Source organism: Lemur catta, chromosome 3, assembly GCF_020740605.2.
Source record: "Lemur catta isolate mLemCat1 chromosome 3, mLemCat1.pri, whole genome shotgun sequence".
NCBI lineage: Eukaryota > Metazoa > Chordata > Mammalia > Primates > Lemuridae > Lemur > Lemur catta.
The window spans coordinates 106,103,538-106,117,736 of NC_059130.1; the positions used below are offsets into that span (position 1 = coordinate 106,103,538).

The 14,199-nt window shown below is 35.7% G+C and overlaps 1 protein-coding gene and 1 pseudogene across 1 annotated transcript in view; one reads left to right on the top strand and one right to left on the bottom strand.

Moving 5' to 3' along the window:
* The window catches only part of EPB41 (erythrocyte membrane protein band 4.1), a 115,019-nt gene that overhangs the window by 71,322 nt on the left and 29,498 nt on the right, over nucleotides 1-14,199 (bottom strand). Inside the window, exons 5-6 of the mRNA XM_045545739.1 lie at nucleotides 11,792-11,867; nucleotides 9,174-9,392 (exon numbers count right to left, since the gene is read on the bottom strand). Of these exons, the coding sequence (XP_045401695.1) occupies nucleotides 9,174-9,392; nucleotides 11,792-11,867 (295 nt within the window). The remainder of the gene's footprint in view (nucleotides 1-9,173; nucleotides 9,393-11,791; nucleotides 11,868-14,199) is intronic.
* LOC123636082 lies at nucleotides 11,938-12,019 on the top strand (annotated as a pseudogene).

A 14,199-nucleotide genomic window follows, 5' to 3' on the forward strand; every position in this document is an offset into this window, starting at 1 on the left:
ATAATTCAGACCAATCAAGTATAACTTTATAGTAACAATAATGCAGCCACACCCCAAAAGAAAAACATGTAAATGCCAGTATCCCATAAGACTGCTTCAAGCTATAGAAAGCAGCAGGGATCCCTTCATTTAACAAGGAAAAGTCTCTTCCAAACCCGTCTGCCTCATTAAAAAGGACACAGGATTCCTTAGAACAACCACAAACAAAAGAAAAAAAAAATATCTCAGGTGATAGGCTGTAGATTTGTTAATGACTAAGCCTTCATGAATAAACTTTTCACACACACTAAAGCATCACACTTGAATTCTGTTTATTAATGGACCTAAAATTGAACATGAAAAAAAAGGAGAATGGAAAAATTAACCCATATGCAAGTCTGTATATTCAAATGATTAAAAATATTCCAGAAAAGTTTTGTAGTTAATTATTTTCCCATAGAAATTATATACTTTTCTAATTAAGGTTACTCTCAGTAACTTTACTTTTTTTCCCCCTAGACACAGGGACTCACTCTGTCACCCAGGCTGCAGTGCAGTGGTGTGATCATAGGTCACGGGAGCCTAGAACTCTTCGGCTAAAGCAATCCTTCTGCCTCAGCCTCCTGAGTAGCTGGGACTACAGGCATGTCCTACCACACCCAGCTAATTTTTTTTATTTTTTGTAGAGATGGGGTCTTGTTATGTTGCCCAGGTTGGTCTTGAACTCTTGGCCTAAAGTGATCCTCCCACCTCAGCCTCCCAAAGTGCTGGGATTGCAGGTGTGAGCCACTGTGCCCGGATGTTTTTTGTTGTTACTATTATCAACAGGATGAATTTTAGCATTTTGAAGCTGGAACATAGCGTGAGTGTTACAGAGTACAACACTTTCATTTTGCTGCTGAAGAAACAGGTCCTGAGGGATCTCATGGTCACAGGCAGGTTAGGATTCTTAGTTTGAGACAGCAGACTTAAGTTGGGACTTCAGTCACATTACTTGGGCTAGAATCCTGGCTCCTATACTTAAGAGTGATCAGCCAGTGTCTTCCTCAATCTCTATGAGTAAAGAATTATCATAATGCCTATTTCCAGATACTAGAAAAGATAATGATTTTTTTGTCTTTGTTCAATGAATGAATATGACTTTTAGGATCAAATGAGATAATGGTTGTAGAACTGCTTTGTAAACTATAAAAGTTTATTATTATTGCAACCTTAGATTTCTGATAATCTGGTGGTCCATTTACAGAGATCATAAAATTAAAAGAAATAATTTGGATCGCTTGAATTTGAAGACAAATTTTAAAACACTAATGAAGCAAGCATGCTAAAATCTTCACTCCTCCAATCCTAAGGGACATTTATGGGGTCAATCTAAATTTCAAACTATGTAGTTAAATGCTTCCATAAATCAGCATGCTTTAAAATTATATTATGGGCAGGAGGTAAGAAGAGATCTTTAACTTTAAAACTTCCTTGTTAGTTAAAAATAGTATTTATATTTGAAGTTTGACTAATGCTTACATTTATAATTTTTTATATAATTTTTAGCCAGGAGCAGGGGCATGCACTTGTAGATCTATTAATAGCTACTTGGGAGGCTGAGGCGGGAGGATGAGTTTATGTCCAGCATGGACAACTCAGCAGACAGACTCAGGCAGATTCTGTCTCTAAACCCAGCTAATCTGAGTTTGAGTTTGAGGCCACAGTACACTATGACTGCACCTATAAAAAGCCACTGCATTCCAACCTCGACAACATAGAGAGACCTTGTCTTTAAAAAATTTTTTAATATAATTTAAAAAATTTTGAAACAATTATGTTTCCTAAAAGTTATATGCAATACAAATAATTTTTCCTGAGCCATTTGAGAATAAACTGCCAATCTGATGACCCATCACTCCTGAATACTTTTAGTACAAACTAAAAGTTTATCATACAAACAAGGACATTCTTCTACATAACCCAGATACAACAGTCAAAATCAGGAAATTAACATTGACACATTACTGCCATATAACTGTCAGACCCCACATCAAGCTTAGCCAGTTGTTGCGGAAGAATCCAGTTTAGCATCATGAGTTTCATTCAGTTCATGATCTTCAGTCTTCCTCAATGTGGAACAACTCCTTAATCTTTCTTTGACTTTTAAAACTTTTACCCTTTATAGATTACAGGCCAGTTATTCTGTAGAATGCCCTACAACTTGGGACTCCATGAGTTGATTCAGGTTTGCATCTTTGACAGAAACATCACAGAAGTGGTGCTGTGTTCTCACCGCATCCTATCAGGTGGTACATAACTTTAATTTGTCCCTTCACAGGTAATGTTCTTTTTGATCACTGATGTCTTCCAGGCTTCTCCTCTGTGAAATTCCACTTAAACTCTTTGTAATTAATAAGCATTTTGTGGAAATGTTTTTGAAACTTTTTGAATATCCTATTTCTTATCAAACTTTCAATTTATTCATTTATTTATATCAGTATGGACTCATGAATTCTTGCTTTATTTAATGTAATATAATTAGTGCAGTGACACATAATAGCTCACTGTATTCTTGAACTCCTGGGCTCAAGTGAGCCTTCTAAGTAGCGAGAACTACAGGTGTGTGCCACCATACCCAGCTAATTTTTTTTTTTTTTTTTTTTTTTGAGACAGAGTCTCGCTCTGTTGCCAGGCTAGAGTGAGTGCCGTGGCATCAGCCTAGCTCACAGCAACCTCAAACTCCTGGGCTCAAGCGATCCTCTTGCCTCAGCCTCCCGAGTAGCTGGGACTACAGGCATGTGCCACCATACCCGGCTAATTTTTTCTATATATATTTTTAGTTGGCCAGATAATTTCTTTCTATTTTTAGTAGAGACGGGGTCTCGCTCTTGCTTAGGCTGGTCTTGAACTCCTGACCTCGAGCGATCCACCCGCCTCGGCCTCCCAGAGTGCTAGGATTACAGGCGTGAGCCACTGCACCTGGCCTCCGGCTAATTTTTAATTTGTTTTTTAGAAGTGGGGCGGGGAGGGTGGGGGGGGTCTTGCTATGTTGCTTGGCCTCCAGTGATCCTCTGGCATTAGCCTCTCGAGTAGCTGGGATTACAACCTCTAGCCACCACGCCTGGCTCTTCCTTATTTGTTTTAATGCTTAAATTGGCCCAGATTTGGTCAGCAGGAGCCTCTCCAAGCTGGAATCTGTGTCCTTCTGACCATTTTCCATCATTTTTTGAGTACCTCTTTCTGGAACAATGTAGAGTTAGAGTATGCATGTTGTATGTACCTATTTACATTTCTATTTCTATATGTATCTATCTAGATTATTGGAAATCATACGTTCCCAATGGAAACCTCCAGTTTTAGTGCAATACCACAGGGCTCATTTTAGTTCTCATAATTTGTAGCTCCCTTTACTGACAGTAAGAAACTTGGCTCTAATTATCCTGAATATATCGACTAATTTGGTCAATCTCCCTATACATAACCAATCTCTCATTGCTGCCACTGCCACTTCCCCCATGTGGATGCCCTCCTTACCCTGCTTGGACTCTAAATTCCCCATTCTGAGCTGCTCCCCACACATGGATGCCCTCCTTACCTCATCTGGGTTCTGATTCCTGGTGTTAGACCACCTCTTCTGTGGACACCTTCTTCACTCTGTTCAGGCTTTGACGCTCTGCATCAGGTACTACCCCATGTGGATGCCCTCCACACCCTGCATAGGCCCTACTCCCACATGGATGCCCTTCTCACTCTGGTTGGCCTCTGAAACCCACCACCAGGTGCCCAGACAAGACTACCATCCTTATCCATTTAAGCTCTGACTCTTCATGCCAGGATGCCCCCCCTAAACCATGGACATGCTCCTCACTCTGCTTAGGCCTCAGTATCCAAAGCCAGACTGTCTCTTGGCATGGATAACTACCTTGCTCTGCTGAAATCTAATGTTCCTAGAAAGCTTTTTCCAACTATAAAAATCATATATATTCATTACATAAAATTTCAAAAATATCAGTAAGAGCATAGAAAAAAAGAAAAATCTCCCATAATCCCACCACCCATAGACATCTGTACATGTAAATACATTTTGCAAGTTAATATGACAAATTAAACAAATTATTTTTCACCTTAAAATTTTAAAGATCAAAGTTTTTCCTAAAATTTCTAAGACTAGTGAAGGTCATAATAAACAAGCTGAGAAAAGATTAGATACCTCTAAACCACTAAGAGTACTGTCTTGAATTTATTCAGAAACACCTAATAATTTAATACTTGCAAGTACTGCAGCTTACAAAAGTACCTAACTAGGGAGTTCTGGCACTGGTGAACTCTTGCTCATTAAAAAGAGAAGTTACAACAAAATTTTCCTGTATTTATTTATTTCAAGTAAGTGGGGTCAGGATAGAGCCATTCAATGAGTTCCAGTGCCGTGTGACAACCTTTTAATAATGTTTTTGCATCTTCTAATTAAGGATTATGATTTCAAATAACTGTGGGGAGGGAGGGGGGAAACTGACAAGTTTACATACCTCCTTAGGACCCATAAGTGGAAGGCAATTAATTTTAAAGCTTGATTTGCTAGTGTAAATTTAAAGTGTTAATTATAGCTTCAAAATCCCCGTCTGGGCAAAGGGCCACTACTAAGGATTTCATTTATGTAGGCTGTCTTCTATTTGTCTGAGAAGCAGGGTGGTATTTGCTTATACTGTATTTTCTAATGCATAGTACAATGATTATGCCTCAGCAGAAGTTTCTTTGGATTAGTTAAAATGCCATTTATTGTACATAAGGTAATTTTTCATTTGTGTTTATGTTTGTGAGGGTTATAAATCTTTCCAAAAAGGAGCAAGTAAATTCCAAGGTGACAGATGTCTGAATTTTCTAGTCATGGTGATCCATTATTGCCCAATTTCTATCTATATACCTAACAGAACATCAACTGGACCACATCCATTTGTCCTGAGAGATTGTTTCACCTATATGAGTTTAAATTCTGTTAAATAAGAGTGGTTCTCCAAATCCAGACTCACATTCAGTACTTGTAAAATGGGAATAAGAATTATTATTATCTTAGCAAATATTTGAACTTTCACTATACATTAGTCATTATGCCAGTTTACATGAATTTTTTGATTCAATAATTATGAAATTCATATTATTGTTCTCATTTTTCAGATGAGAAAACTGAAGCTTAGAGAGCTTAAGTAATTTACCCAGAATTACATACTTACTAAAGATGGAGTCTGAATTTAAAGCAAGACAGGCTGATTCCAGAGCCCATGCTTTTAACTATAGTACTCTATTGCCTAACTCAGTGGTTCTCAAACTTTTCTGGCCTCAGGACCTCTTTACTCTCTTAACAATTACTGTAACAACTACTGAGGACTCCAAAGAACTTTTCTTTATGTGGCTCGTATCTATTAGTATTTAACATATTAGAAATTTGAAAACTAAGAAAAATTTAAAATATTTATTAAATTTCTAAAGAATAAAAATAAATCCATTATTTTAATATTAATAACATCACTTGTGAAAAATAACAGTATTTTCCCAAAAATATAATGAAAAGGTAATATTGTTTCACAAATTTACAAATCACTTCAATGTCTGGTTCAGAAGACAGTTGTATTCTCTTATCTTCTGCATTCAATCTGTTATAATATATTGACTTGATAGTATATGAAGAAATATGCTCTCACACAAATATGTAGTTGGAAAAGGAAGGACTGAGAACTTAAAATATTCTTCTTTGATATTATACAAAACTCAACAATGGCAGTTTCTTAAAGGTTAATTGCAATGTGAAATGTGGAAACATATCAATGAACTTTATGTACTGTTACATTAAGATCTACTGGTCTACCTTGCAATTTTTTTTTTTTTTAAGGGACAGGGTCTCACTCTGTTGCTCAGACCTTGAACTCTGGAGTCCTCCCACCTCAGCCTCATATAGCTAGGGCTACAGGTGTGCACTTCCATGCTCGGCTCATTTTTTAAATTTCTTGTAGAGACAGGGTTTTATTGTGTTACCCAGGCTGGTCTTGAACTCCTGGGCTTAAGCAATCCTCCAGTCTAGGCATCCCAAAGTGCTGGGATTATAGGCATGAGCCACCACACCCAACCTATCTTGCACTTTGAAGAGCTCTTTTACTCATGCGTGATTTTGTAACATTGTGCATTTCTTATTTAAAAAATACTGGTTCACCGAGTTATGTAAATCTGCCAAATATTGACAAATTTCATTATACAATATATGTATAAGAAAAATCATATTCATTAAAATCACTACTGCCCTTGACAGAAAAAGTCTTTAAGTATTTAAAAGCTGTCACAGTCAACAAATAACTTTCAGTTGTTTTCCTAAAAGTACCAGTTCATTCATTTTTGAGCAAATGAATTTCAGCCGGATGTGGTGGCTCATGCCTGTAATCCCAGCACTCTTTGGAGCCTAGCATGCAGAGGCGGGAAAATCACTTGAGGTCAGGAGTTCCAGACCAGCCTCAGCAAGAGCAAGATCCCGTCTCTACTAAAAAAAAAGAAAAAATAGAAAGAAATAAGCCAGACAAATAGAAATAGAAAAATTAGCAGGGGGTGGTTGCCCACGCCTGTAGTCCCAGCTACTCAGGAGGCTGAGGCCAAAGGATGGCTTGAGCCAAGGAGTTTGAGGTTGCTGTGAGCTAGGCTGACGCCACGGCACTCTAGCCCAGGCAACAGAGCAAGACTCTGTCTCAAAAAAAAAAAAAAAAAGAATGCCAAATAACCAAGTGTGAATAATCATAGTTTGTCAGTCATGTTTTCCAGAAAAAAAGTGGTGTTATATAGAAAGGGTGGCTAATTCAGCTCACAACTCAAATTATACAAGTACTTTTCCTTGAGACAACTATTGTACAGAAATGCCTTACGTGTACTTGCCATTTAATCACACAGAATATTAAACAGAAATGTATTCAAGATTTAATAAAATTAATGCCTTTTATTGCTTCATTAAGAAGATTCTTAGGTGAACTGGCCTTTTTTATTTTTATTTTTTAACTGCAAGTGCATGGTGGTGAACAATATAATGACTGCTTAGTACAGTTTGGTGCAACTGCCTTGACTTGTGCTCCACGCATTTCAACACAATGAAAAAGGCAAATAATATCTTAGTATTATTATGAAAATAATTTTGACCTCATGGACCCCTTGAAAGAATCTTGAAGATCACTGGGGTCTGTAGAGTACCTTTTGAGAACATTTTGAGCAACATTTTAAGAAACGCTGGTCTAATTCAAAGAGTGGTTATAGAGTGGTTATAAAGATTAAATGTGATATTGTACATAAAGTGCTTGTCATCATATCTGGCACATAAAAATAGATGTACAATTAGCTACTTAAAGTTATTATGATTATGTAACAATTCTATGAAGGAGAGTCAAGAATTGGATGAGAGACTCTATGAAGTCCTCCCAAACCTGAGATTCTCTTATGATCAAATAACCATTAGAAGAATCATCAGAGATAGATTTAAAGTATCAATCATTTCTCACACCACCATTTTCTGCTGTTCAGCTCTATGGCAGCAGTAAAATATTTTTCTTTACTATTTTACTGATTGCTCAAAGTTTATACAACTACTACTAAAGATTATTTTTAAGTTACTAGAAAATAAAAAAATTCCCTATAATCTTGACATTCTATAATGACAAATCAAATTATTTTAATTGATTGTTTCTTTCCAGTACTTGCTTCTGTATGTATATGTATTAATATGTACATGTATTAATATTTTTAGATGTAAATTTTTAGAATCATAACCAGAATATGATTAAAAGTATTAAAAATGTATTCAAAGACAATGTAATATCCTTAAGTTAATTATCAACAAGTTGAAAGCAGTGTATTTAGTGATCCCAGACATCAGTGCATTGGAATGCATAAGCTCCAACTTGAAAAGCAGATTGGTAGTTCTCTTTGGAAAGAGTGTGACCCCAGGAGAGTTGGGTAACTCTTACAAAACTACTACTATGTAGGTTGCAAACTTTAAAGTCCTTATTGTGGTTCTCATGACTGAAGTACTTGAACCCACAGGGGCAATAAAGCACCCAGAATTGGGGTACCTTGAGTTAAATCTCTCTTATTTGAAGCATCCCAATCCATGCAATCCTACTGGAAAAACCCTAAGGAGAACAAGATGGCTCAACAGCTAGACAGAATACTTGCTACTACCAATGGCAACCCTACTGAGAACACTCTTTGGATTTCTCTTTGAGCAGTGTAATCCTTTGGAGCTTGGTAACCTAACTCATACTAACATAACTCGGGGTACTAACTCAAGGCCAAGATTTGACTTTCACGTTAATACACTAAGGCAGTTTATAAAATTTAGCTGCAGCAAGTCACTCAAATAACAATGAATATATGGTGGGAAGAAACACAAATTCTTCTGGCACTTTAATATTAGCTAATATTTATTGAATTTTTACTATCCGAAAGACATTGTGACATTGTATTAAGTGTTTTATTAATACACACACTACCTCTTCTAAACCTAGCAATAATCCTATTTCCTCTGAGGTAATAATCTCCATCAGAAATATAAGGAACCTGAAGTTCAGAGAGGTTATAAATGAATTACGTAAGGTCACAAGGCCAGGACCAAGCAAAGTCAAGATTTTGACCCAGCTCAGACTGACTATAAACACTTGTTCTTGATCATTGTGTTATGAAACCTCCCAACATCATCAATTGCTTTCATGAAAAAAAGCAATATAGTTAATGAATTCAATAGACTTTTAAAAATACTTTCAGGGGTTTGATGGGCCCTCTGAAATCCATCCATGTATATAGATCTCAAGTTAAAAACTCTTGCTCTAAGGATCTCAAGGCACCTAATACAGTAAAAGAACTTTTAAGTCTGGGGGGGAAAAAGGTAAGGCAATAATAATAATAATAATAGCTATCATTTATTGAGCTGTTTCAGGCACTGTGCTAAGTGTTTTACATACATTACCTTGTTAAGTTTTCATCCTACAATTCAATGCCTGTTACTCTGATGAGAAAACTGAGGTTAAGAAGAATTAAATGACTTGCTCAAAGTCAAACTGTGGAGGTAACTGAGCTCACACTGACTCTTTCTATGGCACTATGCACCCTTTTAGGCAAACACTGAATCAATACCACATCAAGGGTTTAAACTTATTGCCAAAACACAGAACAAACCCTGGAGACAAATTCACCTGTATGACTTGTGCAGTTCCATGACCTTCTCTTCAAGTTCCTTGGTCTGATTTGGGGCCAGTTTAAAATCACTAACATAATCCACGCCATGGAGTTCTGGGTCGTAGTCTCCCAGCTCAGACTGGATGGTGTAAGAACCTAACAATGCTAAGGTTGCAAAGGAACAAGGCAGACGTCCTGTAACTATGTCCTGCCGAAGCTGAAGACATAAATAGTATCTACAGCCAAAAGAGAAAAGACATTATCATGTCAGCAGCAACAACAACAAAATATAGAGAGAAAAAGAGGAAAAGGGAAAAAAATAAAGAGGGAGAAGAAAATAGAGAGGTTAAGTAAATATGAGATCATACCAGTAATTGTTTACTCTAGGTAGTGGGTATTATCCATTGTACTATAATTTTTTCCTTTCTCTGTGAAAATTCTCTATATAGAACGTTTAAAAAAATACTATAACTATGTTGTACACATGTTTAGAAAAAGTTAGGAAACTCTGAAGGAAGTAATGAAACTAATATTTTGTTAAGTGCCATAGATACATAAAGTGTCTTATCTAATCTTTACAAAAAAACTTGTGAGGTGGGTATCATTGCCAGATTATAGATGAGGAGGCATCCTTAGAGGCTTAGCTGGCTCAATCTCAGAGGGCAATAAAGGCTGTTTGGCTCCAAAACCAGGCCCTTTCTTTTCTATCACAATGCTTTGCCAAATGTGTAGATATTGTCCTTCATATACGAAGATGACATTATTTACACATTTTCAATAAGATATGAATATTCTAGTGTGTTTTCCCTCCAAGGTGAGCTAAGTTGTATACAGCCTTCCACATATTATCAGCAACCTTGTAAAACTAATTCCACCTGTGTGCTAAACTGTTGGGAATTCAGATTGCAGTTAAAACAGTTCAGTCCAACACACTAATAGAGTGCATTAATATGTACAGACACTTCTCTCAGTATTAATGCTCACACATATGGCCCTGACCTCCTTACCACTTGGTCTAACAGTCTGAGTTGACCAATTCAGACTGTTTTACCAAACAGGAAAAGTGTGATTACATTGGCAATTCCTATATTAATTAGAATCATACCCTTGCTTTTACCACAGCAAGATGTTCAATAACATATACAACAGCAATAGTTTTTCTATCTATAATTAGTCACTACATGGATGCTTTCTCCAAAAAAATCAAAGCAATGCCAAACAAGTCACAAGAATTTTAAACTCCTCTAAAATGTAGATAATTAGGAAAGATTTTTAGGAATGTGTTTTGTTTTATACATAATAAGCCCAGATGAAGAAAGATGAATAAGTAATAACTCTAAAAGACAAATATTACCCATGAAAATAACCAAAACAATTTTCTAAGGCAGATATATGGCATCTCAACCTCAAGAATTTATTAATACTAAGGATGACTAGACAACAATAAGAAAAAAATGGTATAGACTTTTCATAGAACTTAATAATCAGATTTTTCAAGAGTTTAGTCTATTCCCTTATTTGAGAGGTACAGAAAAAACTGAGGCCTCCACATTGTAAATTTTTTTTTTTTTTTTTTTGGAGACAGAGTCTCGCTTTATTGCCCGGGCTAGAGTGAGTGCCGTGGCGTCAGCCTAGCTCACAGCAACCTCAAACTCCTCGGCTTAAGCGATCCTACTGCCTCAGCCTCCCGAGTAGCTGGGATTACAGGCATGCACCACCATGGCCAGCTAATTTTTTTTTATATACATATATATATTTTTTAGTTGGCCAGATAGTTTCTTTCTATTTTTAGTACAGACGGGGTCTCGCTCTTGCTCAGGCTGGTCTCGAACTCCTGACCTCGAGTCATCCACCTGCCTCGGCCTCCTAGAGTGCATGTCTGTAGCTGGCACTATAGACATGCGCCACCATGCCCGGCTAATTTTTCTATATATTTTTAGTTGTCTAGCTAATTTCTTTCTATTTTTTTTTAGTAGAGACGGGGGTCTCACTCTTGCTCAGGCTGGTCTCGAACTTCCTGAGCTCAAATGATCCACCCATCTCAGCCTCGGAGAGTGTTAGGATTACAGGCATGAGCCACCGTGCCCGTCCAAAAGTCATTTTCTAAAAAGAAATCAGGTTGTTTTTAAAGAGTATAAGATTTATTTCATAAATTAAGTGGGTTCAAAGGAACATTCACTTCATGGGGATCATGTGTCTAATCATACAGTTTAAAACGGAGATAGGAAGAAATAATAACACTGAGACTTTTAGCTCTTTTGATCCCTATAAGAAGGAATATGGTGGGAAAAGAGTATAAAAACAAAAAACAAAAACATCAATAGAGCCATTTTACCACATATATCTGTGGCTTGCCCTTTGGAGGTTGGTGTGGTTTATAGGAGCCCTGCCCAGCTTGGCATAATACCCATGATAAGCAAGACTAGTTTCCTACCGCTTTCCTCCAGGCAGGTCAGACACCTGAGGCTTTTAGGCTCACTTATTTGCAAGCTTGCTTGAAGTGACTAGAAACTTTCTCTCTTAGGCTAAGCATTTAATAGCTCATCATTTTCCTTCAGTTCTGAATACGGAAATTTCCAGAGCTTATGATGATAAGAATTACTATTACATATTTAACTATTACTTAATTGCTTACCTTGTTATGTCTTCTGTTAACTGTGCTGGGTCAGGTGGATAAAACTTTACATTAAATGTAAAATTCCAAGGGACACCTGTAGAAATAAACATAAAAGAATTTTACGTTTATATCTAAGTTTATGAGTATTAGAAGCACTTTAAAAAATCACTTCTCAGCCTTTTGGCTAAGATCAAGTGTAGAAATACCTCAAAATATTCAAAAATTTATTTTTTTTCGTGAAATTTTAAAATATTTTCATGCTTTGTGGATAAAACAAAATTTTTTCTTAAAGAAAAAGAAAAAAGTTGCTTAGATATCACTTAAGAGTTAGAGCTAGAAGATCTCATTTTTTTACCTGACTTAATATTATATAATAGTTTTGTTTACAAAGGATGAGAACTACATAGGCAAAATAACGTGATGAAAACCAACTCTTATGACAACTTGTATGTAACAATGGTTTTCAAACTGTGATCTATATACAGTCATGTGTCGCTTAACAACAAGGATTCATTCTGAGAAATACCTCATTAGATGATTTCATTATAATGTGAACATCAGATGGTTTAGCCTACTACACACATAGGCTTAATGGTATGTTATAGTATATATTATAGGCTACAAACCTGTACAGTATGTTACTGTACTGAATACTGTAGGCAATTATAACACAATGTTAAGTATTTGTGTATTTAAATATATATAAATATAGAAAAGGTATAGTAAAATATGGCATTATAATTCTATGGGACCATCATCATATATGCAGTCCATGTTGACAGAAATATCACTATGCAGTGCATGACTGTACTACTCTGAGTCCTGAGAGGTCATTCGGGTGACCCAGAAATGTTCTTTTTTGGTTTTGGCATTATATATTTATGATATTTGTCAAGAGTATCTCAAATAAAAGCATTCTTCTCATTAATATGGGTGAGATTAGGAGATTGTTCTAGAAATAAGAACAAAGAAGTAATATAGGTAGCTTTTAGAAACTATACCTCTAACAAAAATATTTTAGGCATAAAAACTACAAGAGTTCAATCCTGAGACACATGCAAATGGGTTGTATTTTTGATCTACAATGAAAATAGAGATTACAAGTAAAGGTTACATGGAGAATGCATTTCAGTTTTTCCAGCTGAGTGCTACCCTTCAGGGTTTTTCTAGCATGACTGCTGGCTTCCCAAAGACTAAAGTTTTATACTATGGAGAACAATTTGACAACATCCATCAAAATATAAAATGTATACAGCCTTTCACCTAAAAATTCCATTTCCATAAGTACATCTAATCATATACCTAAAAGCAGCTAAAGTGATATATGTATGAGATATTGTTTATAACAACAAAGTTCTGGAAACAGTCTAAATATATTATATTTATTTAGCAAGAAAAGATAAATTATGGGTCATCTATACATTGGAAAATTAGGTAGCTAGTAAAAAGAAAGAAGTAGCTCTATGTGGAATGATCTCCAACACATAGTGTTATATGAAAAAAAAGAAGAAGAGTGTATAAAGAAAGCTACTATAAAGGGTTAGCGGGGTAGAAAAAAGTATATATTACAAGTATGATTATATATGTACAGGATATTGCTATGAGAATATATAATAAACTAGTTATAGTAGTTGGGGAAACTAGGAAGGAGAATTCCTGGAGAGGGAAACAGGGAGGCTAAGGGAAAATGAATAGGAAGGAGAACTACTTTCACTATATACTGTTCCATACCACTTGAATTTTGTGCTGTGTGTACATTTGCTACTTATTTATTTGTCTCCTCCCACTAAAATATAAATTCCTATGGGCAGGAAATTTTTTTCTGTTTTATTTGATGTGTATCCTCAGTGCTTAAAACAGGGTTTGGCACACAATGGGTGCTCAAGAAATATTTGTTGATTAAACAAATGAAATAAAGTAACTGATTTCACAATATTGTTGTGAAGGTCATATAAGAATACTAAAGCTCCAGGACAAACATTTTTTTAAAAAAGACTGCATGAAAGGATAATAGGTATTAATATATTAAAATTACTTATCATTATCCCAGATCCCCCCAACAATGACCTTAAGTTACTAGACCTAATCAAATAAAAACATTAAAAAAAAACCCTATATTCCGTTTGGATTCTTCTCTCTATTTAATCTAAAATAATAAGTTTAATGGTATTAGAAATATACCTAAGTAAACAGAAATGTCCCACATATTAACTTTTGTTAACGGCAATTGTAAGACACAGAACTCAAACTTTCAGTTCCTATTCTTTTCCACACAACAGTTACAAGTTTTGGATACTACTAAAGAAACCACCCAGTTTCAACACAAACAAGCTCAGGATTAAATGCAACAGGGAAGCTAAAAAAGTTAATCACTTGGAATTCAAAAAATATTAAAGTTAAGCTATAATCAGTGACCATATCTAAGA